Below are 18,612 nucleotides of genomic sequence, written 5' to 3' on the forward strand. Positions count from 1 at the left end.
TGTTTGTATACGTATGCACACAAATGTGCAAGGTTGTATGAATGCATTCGATGATAGCTGGACGTGTCCAGCGCGGGCCATTATGTGGCGTCGCATGCGGGATCGGTGTGGATGCGTTTGTGTTGGTGTCAGAAAACGTGCGTGCGTGTGCGTGTGTAAGTGCCCTGTTCTCCGGTTGCAATGTAACACAAGCTCCATCTGCTCGCCCTGAATGAGATGGGGTTACCATGGAGACAGGCCCTGCACTGTTTCCCTGGGCTCTCCCAGCCAGTGCTTCTCTCCAGCCCACTCTTAAAGAAATAAAACCCACATATGAGCCATGTAAACATTTGTAAATATAGTTGATTGTATATGATACATTTTGTATATATAATACTCAATATTTCAGTCAAATGCTGTAACATTTGAATCCCCCCCCCATGTGTCAACTGATCTTTATCTTTTCCTGGCCTCCCCTCCTTTTGTTCTCTGAATACTGTTTGCCTCCACTCTCGCCTCTCTCTACTTCCACCTGTTTTGTGTTGTGTCGTAGTCATGCGCCCCTATCTCAGACCGCAGACCAAAAGAGCTCTGCCCACCATCAGGGAGGGCTACGAGGAACTGGTCCACGATATGAACCAGGCCAACAGCCTTCACACCCCTACCCAGTCCCAGGCCCAGCCCCAGTTCCATCCCTTGTCAACACAGGACTACTTTCGGTCCATTTGCCAGCTGGCCTGCCCAGCTTTTGGCCAGAGTGTGCCCGACTTGGACATTCTAACAGTCGGCTTTCTCGACTCGCTCGGGCCTTGCCTCCGACTTCACAGACCCAGAGAGACGACGCCGTCCCCCAGACAGCCCCTGTTCCAAACAGCCATTGTACCATTGCAAGAGGAGGGTCCAAGCCAGGATTGTAGGCCCCAGCGAGAGAGCAGAAACCCGGGGAGATTGTCTTCGAACTTGGGGGAAAGCCCCACCGCATCCAGGCTCCATGTAGCTGACCCCTTGGAGGTTCTCTACGGTCATGGGGATGCACTTGCTGCACAGCGCTGTCCCCAGAGGCGGAGGAGGGACGCCCCCCCGCTTGGAAGCGAGGCGCAGTCCAGGTTTCGAGCCGAAAGCTTCCCCACCATGACTTGCTCCTCTTCTCAGACCCAGCGCAAGAGTAGCTGCCCTGAACTCTGCCTCAAGGACACGCCTCCATTAGAAGAACGCCCCACGGAGGAGCGTTGTGATACTGCCGTGCCAACGCTTTCCTGGAAGCCCCAAGGGCAGCCAGAGAGTGCCCCTTGCAGTGGGAATGGGATGAGCGTCAGTGCCCGAACGCACACACATGCTGTTCCACTGGATCGCTGAGGGGTTGCAATGTGTGTCAAGGGGCCAGATTCAGGGATGCATGCTGCCCACCACTGCCGAGATGTAAACCGTGTTCGAACTGAAGGAGGGGAGCAATCAATTTAGAGGACCCTTCATTAAGAAAGGCCTTAGGGGGGTTGTGTGACATTAGTTACCCGTCATCCTACCTATCATCCACCTTGAAGACGGACCTCCAATACGATTCAAACACTAGATGGAAAAGTACAACATTTTGTGACAAAGCCATGCAAAAAAAGATCCAGTCATTTCAGTGTGGAATGTTATGAAGTGTGAAAGCAGATTGAAATAAACAACAAATATTATCAATGTAAGAAATGTATATGTAAATGGTGGTACATTTAGAAATTTGAGGTCAGGTGACAGAGTGTGCCTATATATTTGTGTATGTATAATTTTAACAGGTTAACCTGAAACCTGACACACTGCACAGGAATGTATAATGCTCCAAAGGACAATACTTATGTACCAATAAATGTAATATCATGACATTTTACATGTAGTATTAAAGTATACGATTGGTTGAGTGATTAGGCTACATTAGTGTGCAGGACGATCGAACCTTGTTCCACCTATGTGAAGGGTCATGTCGAGTTGGCTCAAAGCTATGTAACTTTCATATCAAAGTATTCATTTATATAAAGAATGTCGATATTTACGAATGTGTGAAATATTTGTCAAAGACCTTTCGATTGTATCGTATGCAGGACAATGATAATCACTTCATTGGAAGTGTTATAACGGGTTGATAAGAATGATATCATCCTGTACTTCTTTTTTTAAGTGTATTAAAGTTAATTAATACATTATTTGTTGTTTTATTCCTTAATTTATTCCTTAATAAACATGATTTAGTTGGTTTTAATATTTAATTGGCTCGCGCGTTTGCTTTTGGTGCTTCTGGTTGCCAGGTTTCTCTTTGCAGTGACAGGGGGCGACTGGAAATAACCTGGCAACCCCACCCGTCCACCACCATCATACCAAAAACATAATGGGTGCTATGTGGATCAGTTGTTCTACCTCAACCTCTCAGACTAACATTATATCTTTCGTGTGCCTCTGTCTTTATCTTTCGTGAACATGACAATATAACGAGGTATTGGAGCGTTTGATAAGGTAAGTACAATTGAAATGGACTTAAAATGGACGGTGTTTGTTTCTATTTAAGTTCCAGTGATGCCCGGAATCAACCGGAATTGCTAGCTTTTATACTAGCCTAGCCAAGTTCAAAATGAACCCAGTGCTAGCTAACACCGTTGCTAACTATATGGCAATCAGACAATCTTAATTTTTGGAGGTGAACTTGCGAACAATTGTTATTTTTTAAAATAGAACCATGAGCAACAGAAGCATCTCGCCTGTTAACTTTGTTTAGCTCGCTCGTATTTATCTTACATAACCGTGTGCAGCAACACCAGTCTGTAATCCTGGCTTGACTGAAACGCGAAAGACTGCTACAACACACTACTATTGTCTCTAGTGCCATGGTTTTTTTGGGAGACATATTTGCATAGCTCAGCTTGACAATCATCATATGTGAATTAATGTGTGCCTAACGATCATTATTTGTGTTCTGTTGCGAGTGTTAATGCTGAAATACTAATGACTGTGCTCGCCGATCATTGACATCACCGCCACCGCCAGCACCTCACAGCTGCATAATGAATGATACCGCAGGGACCGTTCCCTAGCAGCACCCCTGGGCAGAGAGGCAGCTACGTAGCTGCCCTGTTGTGACCCTTCAGAGGAGGGGTCATGAAGCGTCAGTCAATGAATAGATAAGCCTGTCATATCCACAGCTTCCAGTTCCTCTCCAGCTATCTATACAATGCATCGTCAGCAGCAAACCTCTCTGTCTGACAGCGAGCTAGTGCAATTTAGCAGAGAGCAGCCTCCCAACCTCCCAACCGTTTCCGCCTATTCCGCCAACCTCAGCATAGTAAACGCTGCTCTTTCAGTCCATCTCAGGATCACATGCTTGTTAAGAGATACCGATTAGCCCGTAGCTTGTGACAGAAACAGGTGGCACATTATAGTGACCTTGAATCCCACTACTCCGTTCCTTAAAATAGAATGGATCTATTGTCGTCGCAGTGTTTGTGCTAGTGGTGTGTGGTAAATAGCCTGCTGTACCAGCCAACAATGCAGGCAAGAGACCATCGTCAGGTGCTGGCTGGTTGGCCTTCCTGGTTGACCTGTTGGCCTTCATACCTGAAATTGTAGATGTGTGACACGTACACTCTTAGTGTTTCCCAACTTTACACTGGTTCAAGGTAATATTGTGGGGTCGTCAAGCTAATTGGAATGACTAGCCTCATGCCTCATGCCCAGGGGCACTCGTCGAAGATTATCTGATCTAAGCAATATTCGAACCAACGTGTTAACAACGACGTTTGAATTCCATTCAGATTCTACAACTTGAGGCTACTTTTCAGAACCAGCCGGGGAGTGAGTGTGCATGAAGGAAATTCGACACCACAGCAGCAGCCAAGTGCTTTTCTGTCGACAAAGTTACACAGTGACTTGCTTCTGTGTTATCACCTGAACTGACTTGTTTTGACCAGGGTTCCCTGTCCTAAGGACAAACTCACCCAAGCTCCATTCCTGTGAGCCTGACTGATCATTAATCAGCCCGCTCAGTGAGAGCACTGTTCGTGTCCAGAGATTATTGCATACCTCCTTTTGCGATAGCTTTATACTTTTGCCAAAACGGACAAAGTGGAGTATGGGGTTGGATTAAATTCTAATTGGACAGTATACAGAGTATTTATTGAGGAACTAACATTAGTTGTCATAGTACCGGTAGTAAAAGCCTGATGTGTGGATTTTGCTACATGACAACCAATATCAGCTTGGATACTCAATACATTTACAGTTCACATTCTTTGGTTTCCAATGCATCCAATGATCCAGTTTTCGCATCCAGACATTGGCCCTGTAATGTAGAACGTCTTTTGAACGATTGTGTATCTATTTATATTTTTATTATCCTTATCCTCTCTGAAGGTTCAATCCTCACCTGGCTTGGTCGACCAGATCGTATTCCATCTCCACATTTCAACTCTTAACAAAACCTACCCTCTAGCATCATGTCTGGACCAGGAGATCTCCCAGGTAAGTCGGGCGCTGGACCAGGAATCCAACACCGTGTCGTTACAAATCGGGAATGGTGCTTCTTGTCTGGAGAGCCATCTGGAGAGCTGTTGGTATGTTCTTGTCCCAGCCCTGGAGTCTGGGATGGGGATGGGTGGCATGTCTCTGCCCATCGGCATGACCCGGCGAGCCCTCAGCTACGACGACAACCTGGAGGCCCCCATGTCCCCCCCGCCCTCGGACATCAACATCAACAACCTGTGGAGGAGGCCGGTAATCCCCGATAGAAAGTTCCAGCAGCTGGCTGAGGTAACGCGCGCGCACGCACGCACACAAACGCGCTCGTTCGTTCATTCCGGGGGGCCGATGTTCAGGATGTGTGTGACCCCCCCCTTCGTCGCGTGCCCTGCTCCTCAGGAGGACGAGTCTGGAGGCTGCAAGACCCACACTGCCTCGTTCACCGCCGGCTCTGCCAAGCCCCATGTCCCGGTGGTGAAGGCCAAGGCTTCCTCCGTCATAATGAACTCCCTCATGACCAGTAAGGACCCGACACTCACCCCAAACGGACCCCCATATCTTCCCGCGTCGCTGTCCACATTCCAGTGTATCCTAATGCCTGACTCTGTCTCTCCCCCCCCCAGAACACACCCAGGACCACATGTACAGGTTTGAGCAGAAGGCCGGGCTCACCGACTCGAGCTACACCCCCCACAAGGGGCTGACCGCCGAGGAGACGCGCTACCACCAGCGCATGCCAGAGTCCTTCCAAGTAAGTCGCCACGGCGAGCCACTCCAAGTTGGAAGTTGCCGCGGCAGCAAAGCGGCCACATTCCTTCCGTGGCCCAGCTGGCGGTGTTGAGCGGTCGGGTCACTCGCTCACGCCCGCATCGGTTGTTTTGTTTGCCCGCGCAGAAACTGAACGTCCAGAGCGCGGACGCCAAGGACGACAAATCGACGTCGTCGGCTCAGTCGACCCCTTCCGGAACGCCCCAGAGCTCCCCCAAGAACAAACGCAGGTAACGCAGCCTAGTCGCCGCCCTGCCCAGACCGCCGCGCTCAACCGCGTGAAACCAATGTGCCGGCCGGGAGCGGGCCATCCCCTTTCGTGTCAAGCACGGTGGACGTGTGAACTGCCAAGCTAAACATGACACTTTGTACTTCCCAGCGATAAGCACTTTATCTATATGATTGATTGCTGGACGATTGCAACACCTCGCAAAGCTGACTTGTGTGCGTGTTATTTGTGTCCTGTGCGTGCGTATGACAGGAGCTGGTTCAACAGCCAGGGGTCGACGGCGTCCCTCACCGGCTCTGACCTCAGCGTGAGCTCCAGCAGCAGCCTGGACATGGGCCCCGTCGAGGCTGGAGGAGCCATGGAGCGCTGGGGCGCGTTCGGGCCGCGGCCCAGCGTCCAGAAGCCCCCGCTCGACCCGAGCACGGAGCCAGGATCCAGCGGCGCCGGTAAGCTACGTCGGGACATGGCGACCGTCTCGGGGAGGTTTCGATGGCGGTATTTAAGAGGGAGCACATTCCCCCTCCTGGGTTTTTGTTTGTTCGGTCGTGCTTGGAGAACTTCCTAATTGGAGAACCGATATAGTCCTGTCGCCGAATCGTCTCATCTTCGATGTGCGAGCTGTACTTGTATTGATCAAATAAGAAGATGCTTTTACCAATACTACTAGTATGTCGTGCGACACTGTGTGTTACTGCTTTGTATCGTGTTTCTATAAGGAATTTTGCCTCGGGTGACCTATAGTTTCAGTACTTTCTTTGTTTTTCTTGTGAGGGAGTAAGCCTTATCTCTGGTAACTGATTATCTGTCCTCTTGTTGTGAGCCGTTGGTGTCAAGGTACACAGATAAACCAGGCAGCGTTGCCTAAACTTGGCATCCCGTTCATTGATGCACGACTACCTTCAAGTGCCCCTGTTTATGAGATAAAGTCACATTTTTACAGCATTGCACATGCTTTCAGATCAATAAAAAAAAGATTTACTACAAAATGATAAATGAGCTTCCAAGTGTAGATACGACTTTAATAGGACGTCAATTCAGAAGTCATATACTTGCTGTAGTAGGACCAAGCTTTATTTCCACGCACCAGGCACTGCGCAGTGAACCGAAAAGAAAACGTGTGCATTCCAGAGAGGTCAGATGTTCTCTCTCCTCCAGGGGGCTTTGCCCTGCAGGCGTACCGCGGTGCCCAGAAGCCCACCCCCATGGAGGTCATGAAAGCCCAGGCCACACGATTGGCCGAAGACCCTGTCAGTCACAAAGCCCCGCCCAAGATGGAAATCCCCAGCATGGATGGACGGAGGCAGGGCGGCCGGCCGGCCAAACTCAAGCATCGGGACATCAACATTCTTACGCCTTCGGGCTTCTGAGACACCAGGCACTCCCATATTTCAAACACAAACACACACACACACATGTACACACATGGATGCATAAACACGCATCATAGGGATAGAGTGTTTTATCCTAGATTACAGCTCAGGGAGACGCTCACTCTGGAGGGTTGAGTGGTTTGCTGGTCTTACCCTTTCCCAGTTCTTGTGCTACCTGTTTACTCCATCTCCCTTCTCTTCCCCCAGTGATCCTCTGTGTCCTTTTGAGGCGAATGGAAAATGTTTGTTTTGTTTTTGTTCTCCTTCCTTTGCACTAAAATGTGTTGTATAGGTTCGGTAAAATGGTAGCGTGATCAAATACATGTGCTGGTGCCATGTCTTTTGTTGTTTCTCTCATTTGCTTTTCACCTCAGTGTTTTATTTGCCTTTTGTTGGTAGAGATTCAAAGGTTTTATGTGTTTCTGTGTCATTTCTGTTAAACGGTTGAAAGTTCCGATGGTGCAAAAATCCAGTTTTTCAGTTGATTCAGTTATTCTATTCTGTATTCTATTTTTATTTGGATCCTGAAAAGGAAATGGAGGGGGGAAAAAAAACACTGGAATTTTCGCCATCACTCCGTTTTCTTAAAATTAGTGTTTGCTGCTTGGAAATGTGTCCTAGTTTGATTTCATTAGCTTTCATCGATAGCTGTCATTCCCCAAATGTACTTTTTGTGATCAGAAATGTCTCCAACATAATGGTCCCTTTATTCTGTCTCGTCTTCTTTTGGTATTTGTCTGTACCAAAAAGATAAGACATATAATGTTATGTATTTAATATTGTGGTGATTGTTGTTCACCCTCAATGAAGTGTACTGTTATTCTCATTCCTCTTGTATGGATTTGAATTGAGAAAATACTCGTACTACTTGTAGATTATGTGACACTAACCCTGTTTTCAGCATTTTTCTATTTTTGAAAGAAATATCCATATATATGGTTGTATCCATATATATGTCCCCCTGTGGACCTATGTTGTGTATATATTCAGAATAAAAATATTAACAACCGCACTCGCACTGAACTTCCTTTTTCATTGCATTTTTGACAAGCTGGACAAATCACCAGCAGGTGGTATATAATCAGAATCAGAAAGGGTTTTAATCACCATAAAAGTTTACACAGACAAGGAATTTACTTTGGCAGAAAGGTGCATACATGAAACATATAGGAATCTTAAAAACTTAAATATGTGGACTAACTATACTAAAGGTACATAGTCAAGCAATACTAAGGGGATTTAGAATTTAAATAAAATATACAATAAAATGTATAATGATGCAAGCCCTACACAACTTCAGCATAGTGGAAATATAAACCATATAATGACCCAGATCAGGTTCTGGATCTACTAAAGCATTATTCAAATTGCACCCTGCGAAACCTAGTTCAGTGACGTTTCGTGGGACCACTATTTCCAAGTGACCTTCCCATACCTTCCACAGCATGTACTCACGGTGACCACTAGGTGGCCCCAGTTCCACAGGCGTTTCTAAATCATTCAGGGACGCCCTGATACAAAAACGCCCCGCAGTTGGTTCGACTTCTAGCTACCGAATTAGCAAGGCTAGCTAGCTTAGCCACTAAGAGCGGACATGTTGAGCCGGCCCCTCCGTGATTGAACACCACTTTACTAAGAATTCGGCTGCTTGGGCAAAGAGTCGGCTATTCCGGCAATCATGGACGCCGTCAATGCATTTAATCATGAGGTGAGTAGGGCTCCAGAATGCAGAGATTGCAGGAATTCGTCCATAGATTAGGCGACTGTCATGTGTATGTGTCTCACTGTGGACTGAGGACAGGCGAGGAAGGCCAGGAAACACAGGCCTTGCTAGCTACCTGCAGTGCCAACATAAAGTGCTCCAATTTGTGTGGCCATATCCGCAAGAAACATACAGTGTGCCACACATTTCTTGTATGGATTTCTCAGTACAGTAACAGGAAAAATGCTATTGCTGGCTAACATTAGTCGGCAGCTAGCCTGTGGTAGCTGAATAGCAAGCTAGCTCGCTTGCTTGGCGCCCTGTGGCAGCTGGCTAGCCTGCTAACTAGTAGCAATAGTTCGCTAATCATCACAACAACAATTGAAGGAAAGCTAGCGTGCTAACGTGGTAGACTGATCGTAACTGTCTACAACAACAATTCAGGAAACAACTTGTTTTACTGATTGTAAAAAAACATGTAGTATTATGCTAGTTAACCTAACTAGCAGGAAACAACAAGGACATGTCTTAATACTTCTCCCTCTCATCCTCGCTTATGTTGCCCAGCTAGCTAACCTTGCATCTCTCTCCATCTGTACCGCTCTAGTTATTCTCATTGATGGACACGAAGCCCCCGATCTCTCGAGCGAAGATGATCTCCATTACTAAATCAGCCATTAAAGCAATGAAAGTAAGCATGTTGGTGTTTTAGTACATCAAGTTAAGTGATTTGTGTGTGTGTGTGTGTGAGAGAGAATGCGTGACTGTAAACTTGGGTTGGTAAATGAGAGTTCATGGTGTTCCTGTGTAGTCATGTAGCTTATTCCGACCTGTTTCCTCATGAAACCACTAATAATCTCTCTCTCTCTTTTTGCATCTTAGTTGTATAAGCATGTTGTCCAGATTGTTGAGAAGTTTATCAAAAAGGTAAGGGGCGGTTCACGGGGCATTTAGTCATCTGTTACATTTGCATCAATACTGTATACTTCCCATCTCCTGTAACCTGTGTGTCTATGTCACTTCTGAGCACCGGTTGTCTTGTGCTTCGGTAGTGTAAACCAGAGTACAAGGTGGCAGGCCTGTATGTGGTGGACTCCATCGTCAGACAGTCTCGACACCAGTTCGGGTCCGACAAGGATGTGTTCGGCCCAAGGTTCACCAAGAACATCACCGGAACCTTCCAGAACCTCTGTCTTTGTCCCGTGGAGGACAGGGTAAGATCACACTGTGGATGATTTCGGTGTACAATACAAGTTTCAGTCCAATGGCTTACATGTGGTATACTCGGCTAAGCCCCTTGCTTTGGGTCTCCCTCCCCCGTCTTCTGTGTGTAGAGTAAGATAGTCCGCGTGCTCAACCTGTGGCAGAAAAATGGGGTGTTTAAGATTGAGGTCATCCAGCCTCTGTTAGACATGGCTGCCGGTTCCGGTGGCTCTGCGACCTTCACCGACATGGACGACCCCGACACAGGTATCTACCGTACACGTGTGTGTGTTTGTTTTGACATACGAGAGTGTGTGTGTGTGTGTGTGTGTGTGTGTCAATATCTGTTGTCCTCGTCCCTTAGGTTCACCCCCATCGCCGGAGAAGGAGTCTGTTGTCGCCGCAGTAACGACGAACTCCATCGTCGCCGCTGTTCCTCAGCTGCAAAACTCTGATGCCTTTGCCGCTGTGGCACAGCTGTTTCAGTCCTCACAAGGACAACAGGTGGGTGGGGGTGTAGGTGTTTGGCCCCGGGCACTCGAGTTTACTCGTCCCTGACGGGAGGACTGTGATGGAGTCACCTTGTTGACTATCGAATAACTGAAAGGCTGTGGGCCAGATAGCGTGCAGAGGGTGATAATGAGTTCAGTTGTTCCAACAGGGGGAAGGAAATTCTCCCTCCCTTGTCAGCAAATGAACGAATGAATCCAGCCCTACTTTTGGTCATTTTAGAGGGCCTTAAGTTTCCCATCTTAAAAAATAAATAAATCACAAACCGATGTCTCAATCCTGGGTTCAGTCTTTTGGCCTTAATTCGGGGCCCTTTCTCCTCCAGCTCCAGCAGATGCTCCAGACCTTCCAGCAGCAGCCAGGAAAGCTCCAGACACACGCGCAGCCTCCGGCCAACCTTCACCACTCACAGGCCCAGGCCCAGACACATCCCCACCTCCAGCCCCAGAACCTCACCCCTGGCCCGGGCACGGTGGCTCCGCACCTCCCCACCCAGCCCATCCCGCAGAAGACTTTCGACAAGGTTGCTGTGAGTACCTCCGCATTCTTCTAGCGCGTGCATCAAAGGAGACCCTCTTCGGCATTTGCCGAGGAGAGTGTATCACAGAGACAACCAGACAACCAGATGTTCAATATAAGATGGTCATATAGCGGTTAAACCTCTCCTGGCACGGTGACATTTCGCACCAGCTTCCAAACTCAAAACTTTCTTGTCTTTCAGACGTTGCTGGACCGCTTTGACTACGACGACGAGCCGGAAGGCGGAGAGGACTCCAAGAAGGAGGAGACCTCCTCCATCCAGTCCTTGTAAGCTCCTCTACGCAGTCGCGCCAGAGACCGCTTCTGTAGACCAGCTGTGGGAGGGTGGGAGGGTGTTTACCTCCTTCTAACCTTGAAGTTAGCCCTGTGTGCTTTTGAACCGTCTCGGACATATTTGAACTGTGTGTGTGTGTGTCTGTTTCTTTGACAGTGGACAGCAACCTCCAGGGTTCCCTCAGCACATGGAACACTTTCAGCCACACATGATGGGCATGTCACAAGACCCTTCACAGCAAGTAAGCCCCCCCCCCTTCCATCTCCTCAGCTCCAGTATATCAGCCAGCCAATCTCCATTTCTGTTGTTCTGACTAGAAGTTATGCTTTTTGGTAACGGAAGAGAAGGAATACAACAACAACAAGCGTTGTAAAGAGCATCTGTGCGCTGATGGGTTTCTAACGGCAGATTTTCTCTTAACCAGGTGCCCCTCCCTCCTAATGGGCAGCTCCAGGGCTACGGGCTGATGCCGGGGCAGGCCTACCCAGGGATGATGCCTCCTCTGGGGCAGGCTCACCCAGGCCAGTCCCTTCCCGGCTCGGCGGGTCCTCCAGGCTTTCCAGGAGGCTATCACAACGAGGCCTTCAGCCAGCATATGGGCCAGCCGCATCAGGTGAGAGACCCAAGGGCTTAACCTTCACCTCAGCTACTTAACCCCCACCCCCCTGCTAGCACGCCCAGCCTTAGCCTCGTGTTAGCTTACGCTAACGTGAGGTGTTGTCTGTGGGGTCCTGGGCAGGATATGTGCATGGACCTGGACTCCGCGTCCATGAGAGAGGCCCGCCAGCGTGCCGACGGCAGGAGATCGCGCACTGGATCTAAGTAAGCTCCGCCCACTTTTCATTGTGGGAGTGTCCCCGTTCCGAGTCCCATCACCGTCACATGTGTCCTCTCTCCATCCCCCCTCCCTGCAGGTCGCCCAAGCGGAGGAGGTCACGGTCCAACTCCCGCACGCGCCGCTCCCGCCACCGGCGCTCGCGCTCCCGCGACCGCCACCGCCTGTCTCCGCGCTCGCGCTCCCAAGAGCGGCGGGAGCGGGAGAAGGAGCGCGAGCGCCGGCAGAAGGGGCTGCCCCAGCTCAAGGCGGACACGCTGAGCGGTGAGGTTCCATCTTGTTTGATTTCTCTCTCTTTTCTTCCTTCTCGTTTCACTGGGGGGGGGGGGTGGGGTCACCTTTTCGGTCCCCCCCCCCCCCCCCCCGCGGGAGCAGAGTTTCAAGAAAGCGAAGCACCGCGTTCGTCCCGAAACCTTTTTTTGGATTTGCTCCCTTCCCCAGTGTGCAGCACCACTCTGTGGGTGGGCCAGCTGGATAAGAGGACCCAGCAGCAGGACGTGGCCTGTCTCCTGGAGGAGTTCGGACAGATCGACTCCATCAACGTGAGTACCTCCCCCCATAGCCCGGCCCGTCACCTGCTCACGGCCACACAGACCCAAACCTCGAGGCCCCACGGCTTCCACCATCCACCTTCCCCCTCTAATTCGTCCTCTTCCTCCCCGGTGGCTCCAGATGATTCCTCCGCGAGGCTGTGCCTACATTGTGATGGTGCACAGGCAGGATGCCTTCCGGGCCCTGCAGAAGCTCAGCCGGGGATCCTACAAGGTCAACCAGAAGACCATCAAGGTGAGGGAGCAGAGACCCAAATGTAACCCTGCTCACCTGACTGTTCAAGGGCTCCACAGTGCGCCCGTTTAGCGCGCACACGCGAGGAAAAGTGAATATTGGCGAACGTGGAAAAGTATTTGGGGCGCACAGGTGCGAGTGAGTTTTAACCATAGGCATACAGTGTATGCTTTTAACCTATTGCAGCTGTCGGTTACGTGAAAAGAGATGATGGAACCCGAAAATGCTCAAAGCATTATTTGCAATGGGAAACGTTTATTCCTTTTCTTTTTTTTTTTTTGAGCGAGAGATTTCAACTACTAAGAATCGTGACTCGGATAAACATCATAGCGGCGTCTGTCTTGCGCTGTAACAGCATGGCTGGCGATCTAGCTAGCTAACCTTCACCCTCAGTGTGAACAATAGAACTAAGCAAACTAACGACCAACATGACACATACCAAAATAAACACGAGTTTAACAATAGAAACAATGCTTCCGTCAACAAAATAACCCCCAAACTGAGTCCCCTTCTGTCGTGTACCACAAGCCATGCTGAAAAAACCAAGAGCGCAGTTGCGACCCTTCATGAACATCAGTGCGAATACAACATAAAAACTGCATTTCCCATGAATGAGTAGTTTGAACCCATCCACCAAAGAGGACCTCATTCGGATCAATACAGAGGAGCCCTCCCTGGAAATGTTTGATGCCTCTAAATGTGCTGAAAACTGGCTGTCATCTGGTAAAAGATCAAGACTCCCATGCTACAATGCTTGGCCAAGCCAGTCAGTTTAAAACAATGTTACAAAAAAAGGTTATAAATAAGTAACCAATCCTATATTTGTCTGTGCCCCTATATTTGTCTGTGCCCCTAAAGCTTTTCACTTGGGGGGCACAATATGCTCCAGCAAAAAATAAAAGTTAGCGTTGCGCCCTGCTGTTACACATAACCATCTGGCAAGTCGTCCTTGGAAACAGTTTGGGAGAAAAGCAGGCACTTCAAACGCCTATGATTTGGGGACAAACGGTTTAGTCGGAGACGGGGCCAGATGGATTCCGTTGTGGTGATGATCTCGCGAATCCAACTCTCTCCCAAGGCTCGATAACCCCCGCTGCTAACGAGAGCCGGAATCTTTTGAGGGGCTTCACTGTGGGTGCGTTCCGTGGGCTAAACATGCTGCTCGCGGCTTCTCTGCAGATCGCCTGGGCGCTGAACAAGGGCATCAGGTCCGAGCACAAGCAGTACTGGGACGTGGAGCTGGGGGTCACCTACATCCCCTGGGCCAAGATCAAGCAGGACCAGCTGGATGGACTCCGCGAGGGGGGCATGCTGGACGTAGACACGCTCTCCCCCGGTGAGAGCTCAGCCTCGTCTCGCTAACAGGCGCTAGTCTACCAGTTGCTGGTGCATGAGGTTGTTTTGACTACGTGTGTGTGTGTGTGTGGTTCCACAGAGTGGAGGGGAGTTCAGAACAACCTTGAGGAACCGGAAGAGTCGGCCCAGAACGGGCGTTTTGAGCCGATGCAGACTGAGGAAGTCCCTCTGGGTCCGGGGGCCACGCCCGCGCAGGTGAACAAAGCTGAATCGCCATGGGGCTGTGTGGGGGAGTGGACGGGGTCCTGGCAGGAACCACAGTAATATCCACTTCAGGCCACTAGACGGCGCCACAAACGACATTTGGCACTGACTGTTACCTGTCTGGGTCTCTCTCTCTTTCCTCTCTCTCTCTCTCTCTAGGTCCCCCAGGGCCCACCCATGGTGGGTGTGGGGTCCCTCGCACCCCCTGCCTTCCCGGGCCCCATGGGTATCCCTCCTCCCTCCTTCCCCCCTGGTGGACCCCCTCCTCCACCGTTCATGAGACCTGGATTCAACCCCATGCAGATGCCACCAGGTAAGACTCCCAAAGTCGACTCACTCATGTCTCTAACACACACACACTCTATTTGTGCCTATTGAGCTCTTAAAAAAAAAAAAACCCCCGAACAGAAATAAAACTTACTAAACAATGTCTACCCATCCCACCCCACTAGGGTTCCCACCTCCAGGATCCATGCCCCTGGGCCCCCCTCCACCATCCGCTGGCATGGTGGAGGACCCATCTCTAGACCCGACAGGCATGGGCCCCCGGAACAACAGCGAGGGCCTCGAGGGGCCCCACCACTACGGCCACCAGGGCCCCCCGCAGATTAGCCCCATGGGTCAGTTGAGAAACTCCACTCCAGACCCCCAGACTTATACACAGACATCCTGTAGACCGAGAGATAGTCTATAGTAATATATGGGCAATCATGATATGTGCTATAACGTATACTGGCCAGAAAAACACATTTGCTCTCTCTCTCTTGATATAATAAAACTAGTGCTGTCAACCAATTAAAATATTTAATCGCAATTAGTCGCACTAATGTCATAGTTAACTCGCGATTAATCACACATTTATCTATTCTTAATGTCCCTTTATTTCTTTTTGTTCCATAATTTTTTCTCATTTAATGCTCTTATCAGCATGGAAAAGTGGATAGGATTGCGTAGTGCAGGGGTGGGGAACCTTTTTTCTGCAAAGGGCCATTTGGATATTTATAAAATCATTCGGGGTCCGTACAGAATTATCAACTTAAAAATGTGCCTGCTATATTTGGTCAAACATTTAATTAACTCACCCCTAATGTGATGGCTGGAACTGCTTTCAGTTGGTGAGGTTTGTGATGCTAGCTGGCACGGATGCAGGCTGCTTTGACTGGGGGTGCAGTGAACATTTCTGGGCGGGTTCTATCATTTCTATCATGATTACGGAAAGGGATCGTATTCTTTTTTCTATTGCTACCATTTTTGGGACTGCTTATCGATCCGAGTGTTAATCAAGCGCGGAGCCAGACGTTGTAAACATTCTGGGCTTAGCCCAAACCAACAACGTATTCTGGGTTTGATTTGCTAGAAAGGAATACCGCGCGTAATGTTTTGGTACATTGGTACGCAACGCTGCGCGCCTCCACGGTCCTCTTCAACATATTAAAAGAGTGCTGCTGCCAACCAACAATGCACCTCATAACGTGGTTCCTGCAGTGCCATGGCGGGCCGGACCATGCGGCCTGGACGGCCCCCGCCCCTGGTCTGAACCATGCTTACACCCCTGCGTAGGCACAGACGAGAGAAGGAGAGAGAGAGAGTCCTTTAAGGGCAGCAACACCGAAGGGTTCATGTGTCCAATCCAATCCCACTGTCCAGGCTAACAACTATATTTGGTACCAAGGTGCCATCAGCATAATTGCTTGGCTATCTGGCAGGCATGGCCCGGTCTCAATGTTGAACTTTTGTCCGTATGCGGCCAGCGGGACGGACGTTCCCCACCCCTGGCTCAGTGCAAATGTTTATTTTTATTGAAAACAACATTACAATTGTCTGGCTTTAACGTCGATAGTTGTTGCAACAGCATGTGTGAGAAAAAAAAAAAGTTTGCTAGGCCAAAAATAGCGTTAATCTTGCGACAAAAACAATTGACGCCGTTAAAATGGGTTTTCGTTAACGCCGTGAATAACGCGCTTAAATGACAGCGCTGAATAAAACCGAAGTGTTGTATGACTTTTCTTCATGGTCTTTTGTGTTTTTCTCCTCAGGTAACCAGGTGGGTGGCCCCCCAGGGGGTCCCTCAGTCCACCCCCCCTCGGGTGGCCTTCTGGGGGCCCGGCCTGGCATGATGCCCCTGCAGCGTCCTCCAGTCCTCCCACCTCCGCACATGCAGCGCTTCCCTCCTCCGCATGCCCCGCGGCCCCCCCACCCCAACATGCCCCCCATGCCGCCCCACATGGGCCCCAGGGGGCCCCATCCCCCGATGATGCACCAGGAGCCGCCGCCACCTCCGGGGGCCTTTGGGATGCCCCCTCTCCACAACATGAGGGGCCCGTTTCCCCCGCATGGCCCTCCCCCCGGTCCCCCTCCCTTCCTGAGACCCGGGGCTCCCCGGGGCCCCGAGGTGCCAGAGGAGATGGAGGGGAGGCCCTTCAGGAGCGACAGGCCTGGGTTCAGGGACCAAGAGCCTGACTGGGAGAGGGAGAGGGATAGAGGCTTCGGGGGAGGGAGACGGCCGTTTGGCGACGGGGTTAGAGGAGGTGGTGGTGGTGGTGGTGGTGGTGGGGAAAGGATAGACGGCAGGGAACGGTTTGGAGGCTGGCCGGAGGAGGGAGGAGAGCAGAGGGGAGGATGGGAGCGAGAGAGGGAGCGAGGGAGGGGGGACTGGCGAGAGCGACGGAGCAGCTTGGATGGAGCGAGGGGTGAGCCCGGAGAGAGGGGGAGGGGTGAGCCCGGCGAGAGGGGGAGGGGTGAGCCCGGAGAGAGGGGGAGGGGTGAGCCCGGCGAGAGGGGGAGGGGGGAGCCCGGAGAGAGAGGGAGGGGGGAGCCCGGAGAGAGGGGGAGGGGTGAGCCCGGCGAGAGGGGGAGGGGTGAGCCCGGAGAGAGGGGGAGGGGGGAGCCCGGCGAGAGGGGGAGGGGTGAGCCCGGAGAGAGGGGGAGGGGGGAGCCCGGAGAGAGGGGGAGGGGGGAGGGGGGAGATCGGGGCAGGAGCGAGGGAGGCGATCGGGAGCGGGGGAGAGGGGACGGCGGCGACAGGGAGCGTAGCCGGGGCGGCGAGGCAGGCGAGCGGGGGAGGGGAGGCGAGGGGGGGGAAAGAGAGCGGGCGCGAGGGCCCGACGGGGAGAAGCTGAGGCGGAGAGAGAGGGGCACGCGGTGGGACAGGGACGACCGACGGGGCGAGAAGGGAGCGGAATCGGAACACCCGGAGCGCCTCCAGAACTCTAACAGCGCCGAGCAGCCAGCCTCCGCCGCTCCCCCGGCGCCTCCGACCCTTCCCAAGGATCCCAGCCCCGAACCCAGGAAAGACTCGACCGAAGAGCCTGTCCGACCGGAGGCCGAGTCAGAACCCTTAGCCCCGCCCCCAGAAGAAACTGCTGAACCCCCAACGAGGACTGAGACTTCAGACACAGAGCCCACACAGGAGCCAGATGCATAGGCGGCCCCCCTTCCACAACACAGACCGAACTTTACCCACAAACCCTCTCTTCACCATCAGGGTTTGATGGATAAGGTCTGACACCATGCCATTGGTTAAAAAAAAAGAAGAAAAAAACTAAACTACAACAACAACAAAAAAGAACACAAACTACTGCGATCCACGTCCGCCTGGCACACTGCTTGGCAGACACCTTACCCTGTCTCCTCTCCTTCAGGGCCACGTTGCAAAGAGGACTTGACAGGCCTAAGCAACAGAGTGAAGATAGGTCTTGAATGGATGTGGCCGTGAGACGAGGAAGACAGAGAGAGAGAGAGAGAGAGAGAGAGAGAGAGAGAGAGAGAGAGAGAGAGAGAGAGAGAGAGAGAGAGAGAGAGAGAGAGAGAGAGAGAGAGAGAGAGAGAGAGAGAGAGAGAGAGAGAGAGAGAGAGAGAGAGAGAGAGAGAGAGAGAGAGAGAGAGAGAGAGAGAGAGAGAGAGAGAGAGAGAGAGAGAGAGAGAGAGAGAGAGAGAGAGAGAGAGAGAGAGAGAGAGAGAGAGAGAGAGAGAGAGAGAGAGAGAGAGAGAGAGAGAGAGAGAGAGAGAGAGAGAGAGAGAGAGAGAGAGAGAGAGAGAGAGAGAGAGAGAGAGAGAGAGAGAGAGAGAGAGAGAGGCCAATGTACGCGTCTTCTCAGTCTTTACCGAGACGTTTTCATTTCACCTCAATTTGTGCCGTTTATCCTCAGTAAGGATGTTCAGTCTATTCCTGAATCTCAGTTCACCACTGAATAAGTGGGGTTGTTTGTGATGCAGCACACCTAAAGGCAGCACCACTCTGTAACTGTACGGTCTGAAGTCTTGTTTTCTTTTCACCCCAACTTCCCACTTGGTCTCAAAGTCCCCCTGTCCCCTTTGGAAGCTGGATCATTTCTTTGAAAGACAGAGGAAAAAAACCCAGGTGCAAATCTG

At 50.9% G+C, this 18,612-nt stretch overlaps 3 protein-coding genes across 3 annotated transcripts; all 3 read left to right on the plus strand.

Moving 5' to 3' along the window:
• Positions 1-534: 534 nt before the first annotated feature.
• Positions 535-1,641, plus strand: LOC146246108 (uncharacterized). Its single transcript, XM_084684410.1, has one exon. It carries the CDS (start codon positions 535-537, stop codon positions 1,333-1,335), a length of 801 nt encoding a protein of 266 aa, XP_084540536.1. The 3' UTR covers positions 1,336-1,641.
• Positions 1,642-2,304: 663 nt separating this feature from the next.
• Positions 2,305-7,843, plus strand: LOC146246109 (putative monooxygenase p33MONOX). Its single transcript, XM_084684303.1, has 8 exons — positions 2,305-2,469; positions 4,360-4,467; positions 4,577-4,755; positions 4,864-4,984; positions 5,088-5,215; positions 5,359-5,462; positions 5,714-5,907; positions 6,617-7,843. The coding sequence occupies exons 2-8, from the start codon at positions 4,443-4,445 to the stop codon at positions 6,826-6,828; spliced, it is 963 nt and encodes a 320-aa protein (XP_084540429.1). The 5' UTR covers positions 2,305-2,469; positions 4,360-4,442; the 3' UTR covers positions 6,829-7,843.
• Positions 7,844-8,213: 370 nt separating this feature from the next.
• On the plus strand, positions 8,214-17,665 carry scaf4a (SR-related CTD-associated factor 4a). Its single transcript, XM_084683446.1, has 20 exons — positions 8,214-8,539; positions 9,141-9,224; positions 9,416-9,460; positions 9,586-9,747; positions 9,868-10,003; positions 10,101-10,240; positions 10,572-10,775; positions 10,968-11,053; positions 11,217-11,301; positions 11,485-11,673; positions 11,800-11,882; positions 11,975-12,159; positions 12,337-12,437; positions 12,568-12,681; positions 13,861-14,017; positions 14,117-14,232; positions 14,401-14,554; positions 14,694-14,861; positions 16,278-17,003; positions 17,292-17,665. The coding sequence occupies exons 1-20, from the start codon at positions 8,510-8,512 to the stop codon at positions 17,663-17,665; spliced, it is 3,339 nt and encodes a 1,112-aa protein (XP_084539572.1). The 5' UTR covers positions 8,214-8,509.
• Positions 17,666-18,612: the final 947 nt, after the last annotated feature.

The sequence above is a fragment of the Hypomesus nipponensis genome, chromosome 20 (assembly GCF_054491055.1).
Source record: "Hypomesus nipponensis isolate SF chromosome 20, ASM5449105v1, whole genome shotgun sequence".
Classification (NCBI taxonomy): Eukaryota; Metazoa; Chordata; class Actinopteri; order Osmeriformes; family Osmeridae; genus Hypomesus; species Hypomesus nipponensis.

Bases quoted from the DNA above. Each gene is read 5' to 3' on its own strand.
- LOC146246108 (XM_084684410.1), top strand. From the start codon at position 535: ATGCGCCCCTATCTCAGACCGCAGACCAAAAGAGCTCTGCCCACCATC.
- LOC146246109 (XM_084684303.1), top strand. From the start codon at position 4,443: ATGTCTGGACCAGGAGATCTCCCAG. The intron at 4,468-4,576 runs GTAAGTCGGGCG...TTCTTGTCCCAG, and splicing joins TGGACCAGGAGATCTCCCAG to CCCTGGAGTCTGGGATGGGG. The intron at 5,908-6,616 runs GTAAGCTACGTC...TCTCTCCTCCAG, and splicing joins GCCAGGATCCAGCGGCGCCG to GGGGCTTTGCCCTGCAGGCG.
- scaf4a (XM_084683446.1), top strand. From the start codon at position 8,510: ATGGACGCCGTCAATGCATTTAATCATGAG. The intron at 10,241-10,571 runs GTGGGTGGGGGT...TTTCTCCTCCAG, and splicing joins AGTCCTCACAAGGACAACAG to CTCCAGCAGATGCTCCAGAC. The intron at 14,862-16,277 runs GTCAGTTGAGAA...TTTTCTCCTCAG, and splicing joins CCCGCAGATTAGCCCCATGG to GTAACCAGGTGGGTGGCCCC.